The sequence below is a fragment of the Panthera uncia genome (assembly GCF_023721935.1).
Source record: "Panthera uncia isolate 11264 chromosome B3 unlocalized genomic scaffold, Puncia_PCG_1.0 HiC_scaffold_1, whole genome shotgun sequence".
In the NCBI taxonomy this organism is placed as follows: domain Eukaryota; kingdom Metazoa; phylum Chordata; class Mammalia; order Carnivora; family Felidae; genus Panthera; species Panthera uncia.
The window spans coordinates 35,554,404-35,562,357 of NW_026057582.1; the positions used below are offsets into that span (position 1 = coordinate 35,554,404).

At 42.6% G+C, this 7,954-nt stretch overlaps 1 protein-coding gene across 8 annotated transcripts in view; it reads right to left on the reverse strand.

The window, feature by feature from the left end:
- Positions 1 to 7,954, reverse strand: part of PPP1R36 (protein phosphatase 1 regulatory subunit 36) — a 53,327-nt gene that overhangs the window by 23,234 nt on the left and 22,139 nt on the right. For all 8 annotated transcript variants that reach the window (XM_049611474.1, XM_049611476.1, XM_049611473.1 and 5 more), the window contains 3 exons: positions 944 to 986; positions 455 to 633; positions 179 to 370 (listed from right to left, as the gene is read on the reverse strand). In XM_049611474.1, the coding sequence (XP_049467431.1) occupies positions 179 to 370; positions 455 to 633; positions 944 to 986 (414 nt within the window). The remainder of the gene's footprint in view (positions 1 to 178; positions 371 to 454; positions 634 to 943; positions 987 to 7,954) is intronic.

Sequence of the window (7,954 nt, forward strand, 5' to 3'; positions counted from 1 at the left end):
TACCGAGAGCTGCCTGGGAAAGGAAGCAGGTAGAGAGGGGAGGGGGTGGGTAGGAAGGTGGTGCTTTCATCTTCGTTCAACTTTCTGGCCTTGGCACGGCGTCTAAAACCCCTGCCCCTCCCAGCCCAACCTAGCACACAATCCAGGGCTCTCCTTTCTCTCTCCTTGGACCACTTACTTTGGCATGAGCACAGAGTCCAGACTTTCCATGTGCTCTTGCATCGGGGCCGGGAGTTTGATGACTCCTTGATGATACTTTTTCTCAAAGATATTCTGAGCTTTTTCTCTGAGAGATGGCAGCAGAGTAGACATGACTGGAGAGCGCATGTTAATGGCTTTTTTAATTGCTGGGCGTTTCGCCATCATTCTCCTGGGTGGGAAGAGGTAACATTTAGGTTACATCATCCAGTTTTCTAGAAACGTTCTCGAGCTTTGGAAAGTCAAAATGTCATACCTGAATTGTACAAAAGTCATGCGTTTCTTTTCCCCTCCTGATTCCTCCTCCTCACGCTTCCTCCGAGGAATGTTGAACATATTGGTACGAAAGAGCCTTCCTATTTCTTCCTCAATCTCTGTGAAGTGTTGACGTCGGAACACAATCCAAGCTACATATGTACAGAAAGTGTAAAAGGACTACAAGAGAAAACAGACAAGAATCACAGTGCACAGCTATGGTGGTAGGAACTCTCACCTGTCTATAGAACATTGCTAAGCAGACACAAACCCAGATAACCCAATTTCTGCACATTCCTGAAAAGTGGTGGCAAATTACACATGTACTCACCTTTGCAGGAGGAAAATTTAAGAGATGCCATACAGCTTGTTAGCATCCTTTGAAGAAAAGATATTCACTAAAAATAAGTGCCTGACACATGGCTATTGGTTCTTGGTCTACTTCATGTTTCGTATAAGAGAGAAAAGCCCCAAAACGTAACTGACTCACCTCAAAGAATTTCCAGTCTTTCTGTGTATCTGATCTTTTCTCCCTGCAATACAAAAAATCACAACTATACGTGGAGAGGGAAGTTCAATCTTTCAGCGATCTGGGCAAGCCCCTATCTTCAAAAGGATCAATACCTGTGGCCCCAAGGCTATTTAGCCGCATAAATGCTATCAAAAGGCATTGATGAATCCCAGTTATCTTTTTCTTCAACTTCTTAGGTTATCCAGATCAACACCCAATGCAAATTCAGGATAAACAAGACAGCAGGAAATGAACGTTTTTTTGGTGATGTGAGCGTCGGGGAGTAAGCTCTCCGAGAGCAGGAAGGTGGTAAGGAGGTAACACGGGGTGTTACTAGGTAGGGAAATAAAGAACTAGAGGGTAAAGCTAAAATGGAGAAAAAGACAAAGAATCAAATCTTAAACAAAAAGAAAATGATAAAAAAATATTTTCAAAAATGTCTAGTCGACTGGGACAGCAGTGTGCTCTTCCTTCTAGATGCAGTATGCACGCTGAGCCTTGTCTCCCAAAGGCAGGCATCTGCTCAGGAGTCCTTGTAACACAAATTCAATGTTAAGGATACTGTACTGACATGGGCACGCTTACTGAGCTTGGCCCCCTCCCTAAGATGGGCCATTCTAGTTCTGATTCCCAGCCTGAGGACAGCAGGCATGGCCGGCGGAGGACTGGAGAACTGATGGAGAAGGGCCGTGCACCTTCAATCACTTGATCCCTCAAGGGGGCTGACGCTAGACCCAGGCACTCCAAAGCTGATTCTGGTCTCGCTTCTGCTTCTTGCTTTCAGAGCCAGAGACTCCAAGGATTGGCCCTTGTTATCAGACTTTCAAGAACCGTCCTGAACTCTGGTGGTCTGGGCCAGAAGACCCAAACCCCTCAGGACCTCCAGCCTTCTCACAGGGACTGCATGATCTGTGCGAGCCTACGTTAGCCCTCTATTTGAGGGAAACACTGAAGAAGTGGTTCAGCTTTTACCGGGGTGGACCCCTCCCCTCCTGCAGCATCTTCATTCACACACTGGTTTCCTCACGTGCAAGTCTTCAACAAGGAGCTAAGGCAATAAACACAGTGAGCGTGTACGAAGTACGGACTATGTGGCAAGCATTATGCTAAACCATTTAAATGATCATATTTAGCCCTCATAAGATCCCTGTGGTGTAGTCAGCATTATCATTCTCACTTTACAGCTGAGGAGACTGAAGTCCAAAGACATATTTAACTAGGGACAGAGTCTGTACTAGAACTTGGGCCTGTCACAGCTCCACAACTGTCCCTGTAACCAGAATGCTAGAGAAAAAAGCTTTTCCTTTAGAATATTTTGCAGAATAAAAACGTTAAACTACAGAGCCCAGCACAAGCTTTCGGGACAAGCCTCGGCGTCCTTCTGTGCCACCTGAGGCCCCCACCTGACAGGAGTGCTCATGTGGCATTTCCCTGCTTCCACGGCCTCTGCCAGCTGAAACCAGACACCCTGCAGACAAACCAACCAAACTCAGTTTCTGGAATACCAAGTCAGCTTGCCTTCTGGGAGAAGACTGAGAGCAGCACTTGCGTTTGTACAACTCAAACCAGCACCATCTTAGTGAGGTTTTGAAATGACACAGAGATTGCACAGGAAACACACACTTTCCCCTCTTTTCTTTTCTTCTTCTCCCTTTAGAAGAGAAGGTACCATGAACCTCTTCTCCTTCCCCTCAAGTTGCCATAAAACTGGGACTTCTTCTCCCTTAAAGCCTAAAGCAAACTAATGTAGCCTACACTGTGGAAATCAAGCACAAAATATAACGGGCTTCTTCTTACCATTCTGATTTAGCTCTGCATATAAACCTGAAATGAGTCCAGGAAATGGAGGCAGAAAATGAGCACATTTGGGAACCTCCTAGTTTGATCTGCAAATTCATCTCTTAGTGAATTTTGAGTCGTTTTTCTTTTCAATTTTATTTCATAATTTTTATGTTAGGTACATAATAATTATAAATTGATTATAAATTTCAAATTTTACTGAGTATAAATAACAAATTTAAACACTCCAAATCCTCAAATTGAAATAGGGTCTAAAAAAAATTTTTTTAATGTTTATTTATTTTTGAGAGAGAGAGAGAGAGAGAGAGAGACAGAGAGACAGAGCATGAGCAGGGGAAGGGAAGAGAGAGTGGGGGGACACAGAATCTAAAGCAGGCTCCAGGCTCTGAGTCGTCAGCACAGAGCCCAATGCAGGGCTCGAACTCATGAACCATGAGATCATAACCTGAGCCAGACACTTAACCGACTGAGCGAGAGAGAGAAAGAGACAGAGAGAGAGAGAGAGGGAGAGGGAGAGATATCTTAAGCAGGCTCCACACTCAACATGAAGCCCAATACGGGGCTCAATCCGACGACCCTGGATCATGACCTGAGCCGAAATCAAGAGTCAGACACTCAACTGACTGAGCCACCCAGGTGCCCCCACAAATGTAATTTTAAAATTTCTGGTAGCCACAGTAAAAAGAAACATGTGTAATTAATTTTAACAATACATTTATTGTACCCAAACCCTCAAATATTATCATTTTAATATGTAATCAATATTTTAGAATGATTAATGAGGTATTTCATCCATTTTTAGACTTTTCTGTACAGTGTATGTTTTACATTTATGGCACCTTTAAATATGGACCAGCTACATTCCAAGGGCTCAACAGCCACATGTGGCAAATTGCTACCAAGCTAGTCAGCAAAAATGCTGCACATTTCACCTGCGAGGGCAGGCTCCAAAGGAAAGAGGGGAAAGCCAGCTTGGCGATAAATCCACAGATTTTCAGTGGCCTATTAGCATGCTTTCTTATTCCTTCTTGCTACATTAGACTCTTAGCACTAAGCCAAAATGAAGAAAATAGATCATATTTTTAGTCATTCCTGGAAAAAAAAAAAAAAGCCTAGGGCCAAACCTAAAGGGTTCTGGTCCCCAGAGAAGAAAAGTTATGATTCCCACTTATGTCATGTTATGTTCCCATTCCCCGTGCTGCTTTGGGTGAAACTGGGTTTAAAGGAGGGTCAAGGGTTAGTCTGCACAAAGGAAGAGAAATATAAAAGGAATGTATTTGGGGGGAGGGGAAAGAGACCCTACTGCATGTGACTGGGGGGGTGGGAATAGGGAATGGGGCTTAAGGATGATTTATACACTGAGCTTTAATGAACCCCTTTCTCCTTATGCTCATCTGCACACCAGCCTCTCTGGTCAGCCATGAGGTGCCAGCTGCAAAGGAGGGAGGTGGAAATCCTAGGGTACAGATGGGGGTGGAGCCCAAATTGGCCATAACCAAAGAATACGTCTAATTCTATGGCGGGAGCCACATAGAGAGAGGTTTTCTTATCTATCTTGGAAAACAGAGATCTTTTACTGAATATGTTCATCAAAATCGTGCCAAAGCCTGCTCGATATCAGGATTTTACAGATGTATTTAGAATAGAAAGGCATGTCCTCCTACTTCTCAAGAAACATGAAAGCACAAAATTAACAGCCCCCAAATTGCTGGTTCCTCTGAAGTCTTTAATTTAACTCCAGAGACAAATAGTGTAAGATGTCCTAGTCCAGTATTAAGTGTGCATATATTAGACAAAAAAAGTCAGAAAATACACATGAAGATGTTCTCATGAGAATATTAACTTATTCACATTGGAAGTGAAATAAAGATATGTTAAAATCACTCTTAACTGGCAAAAACTGTCCTCATCTTCTACATAAAAACAGCCAAAGGGGCGCCTGGGTGGATCAGTCAGTTAAGCCCGTCTTTGGCTCAGGTCATGATCTCCGGTTTGTGAATTCAAGCCCTGCATCAGGCTCTGTGCTAAGAGCTCAGAGCCTGGAGCCTGCTTCCGATTCTGTGTCTCCTCCTCTCTCTGCCCCTCCCCTGCTCATGCTCTGTCTCTCTGTTTCTCAATAATAAATAAACATTAAAAAAATAAAAAATAAAAAAATAGCCAAAGAACAATAAAAACTCCACTGGAGGATATAATCAACACCCATGGCCAATTAACAACTTTTACTGGCAAAGACATGCTTATAATCTGTTTTCCTCAATATCCTTTGTTTGCCTCTTTGACCTGTATGGAATCTGTTAAGTGAATGGTAGGTGGTAAGCTCTAAATGGATTCTTCTCCAAACTGCTATCTGGCAGGCAGGAGAAAAGCAGGTGATGTTGCAAAAAGACCAGCACCTCCTGGTGATTAACTCGTAGAAAACTAAGGCAATCACTATCTTTCAAACATAATGAGTTCTTTTAAAGTTTGTATACAAATTAGATTGTAATAAAAATGTACCATTCCAAGTATAACAACTTGGGATGCCTGGGTGGTTCAGTCAACCATCTGACTTCGGCTCAGGTCATGACCTCGCAGTTTGTGATTTTGAGCCCCACATTGGGCTCTGTGCTGACAGCTCAGAGCCTGGATCCTGCTTCAGATTCCGTGTCTCCATCTCTCTCTGCCCCTCTCCTGCTCACTCTCTCTCTCTCTCTCTCTCTCAAAATTAAACATTAAAAAAAAGAGAGAATTTATCTTAAAAAAAATAACTTAAGTGTAGATTCTATATCCACAGAAGTAAAAGATATGATAAAATCTCTAATTATGATATAATTATTTATAGTTTGGGTTTTTTTAATCTCAAAATTAGTCTTACTACATGCACATGTGCTTTTAAAGAGTAAACATTAAATATTGGCAATTCAATTATTTTTTTAGAGTAGGTGTTTTTTTAACTTTGTTGTGGACTGAAGGTTTGTGTCTCCCAGCCCCACCCCCAAATTCATATGTTGAAGCCTTAACAACCCCCATTGTGATAGCATTTAGAGGTAGGGTCTTAGTAATTAGGTTCAGATGACATCATGAGGGTAGAATCCCCATGATGGGATTAGTGTCAAGAAAAAAGGAGGCACCTGGGGACTCAGTTGGTTAAGTGTCTGACTTCAGCTCAGGCCTTGTGAGATCAAGCCCTATATGGGGCTCTCTGGGCTCTCTGCTATCAGCATAGGGCCCGTTTCTGGTTTCCAATCCTATCTCCCTCTCTCTGCCCCTCCTCTGCTCTCTCTCTCTCAAAAGTAAATAAACATTTAAAAAAGGAAAGAAGGCTGGGGCGCCTCGGTGGCTCAGCCGGTTAAGCGGCTGACTTCGGCTCAGGTCATGATCTCGAGGTCCGTGAGTTCGAGCCCCGAGTCGGGCTCTGTGCTGACAGCTCAGAGCCTGGAGTCTGTTTCAGATTCTGTGTCTCCCTCTCCCTGACCCTCCCCCGTTCATACTTTGTCTCTCTCTGTCTTGAAAATAAATAAATGTTAAAAAAAAAAAAAAAAGGAAAGAAGGAGAGACCAGGGCTTTCTCTTTCCACCAACAAGGGCCCAGTGACCACCAACAAGGGCCCAGTGAGAAGGCAGCTGTCTGCAAGCCAAGTAAGGGGGCCCTCACCAGAACTCGACAAGGCTGGCCTCCTGATCTCGGACTTCCAAGCTTCAGAACTATGAGAAAATAACATTTCTGATGTTTAAGGCATTCAGTCTGTGGTAATTTGTTATGGCAGCCGAGCTGACTAATACAAACCACAAAGTCTAGTTTTCTCAATTTGAAATGACAATTTGCAGACAGAAGAAATTAGAGTAATGATGAGAAAAAGAAATTTTACAAGTGATTGAAAAGGAAATTGGAAAGCTGATGATGAACTTATATGACTTTTGAATAGCATCAGAAACAAGGACGTCTGGGTATCTCAGTTGGTCACGTGTCTGACTTCAGCTCAGGTTTGTGTGTTCAAATCCCACATCAGGCTCCCTGCTGTCAGCACAGAGCCCGCTTCAGATCCTCTGTCCCCCTCTCTCTCTGCCCCTTCCCTGCTCTCTCTGTCTCTGTCTCTCTCTCAAAAATAAACATTTAAAACATTTGTTAAAAAAAAATATCACAAAAACAGACAATCAGATCAATGGAACAATATAGAGAACCCAGAAATGGATCCACAAACGTATGGCCAACTAGTCTTTGACAAAGCAGGAAAGAATATCCAATGGAATAAAGACAGTTTCTTCAGCAAATGGTGCTGGGAAAACTGGACAGCGACATGCAGAAGAATGAACCTGGACCACTTTCTTACACCATACACAAAAATAAACTCAAAATGGATGAAAGATCTAAATGTAAGACAGGAAGCCATCAAAATCCTAGAGGAGAAAACAGGCAAAAACCTCTTTGACCTTGGCCACAGCAACTTCTTACTCAACACGTCTCCAGAGGCAAGGGAAACAAAAGCAAAAATGAACTACTGGGACCTCATCAAAATAAAAAGCTTCTGCACAGAGAAGGAAACAATCAGCAAAACTAAAAGGCAACCTACAGAAAGGGAGAAGATATTTGCAAATGATATATCAGATAAAGGGTTAGTATCCAAAATCTATAGAGAACTTATAAAACTCAACACCCAAAAAACAAATAATCCAGTGAAGAAATGGAAAAAGACATGAATAGACACTTCTCCAAAGACATTCAGATGGCTAACCAACACATGAAAAAATGCTCCACGTCACTGATCATCAGGGAAATAGAAATCAAAACCACAATGAGATACCACCTCACACCTGTCAGTATGGCTAACATTAACAACTCAGGCAACAACAGATGTTAGCGTGGATGTGGAGAAAGAGGATCTCTTTTGCATTCTTAGTGGGAATGCAAGCTGGAGCAGCCACTCTGGAAAACAGTCTGGAGGTTCCTCAAAAAATTAAAAATAGAACTACCCTACGACCCAGCAATTGCACTACTAGGTATTTACCCAAGGGATACAGGTGTGCTGTTTCAAAGGGGCACATGCACCCCAATGTTTACAGCAGCACTATCAACAGTAGTCAAAGTATGGAAAGAGCCCAAATGTCCATTGGTTTATGAATGGATAGAGAAAATGTAATATATATATATATATATATATATATACACACACACACAAATATACACACACACACACACACACACACACACACA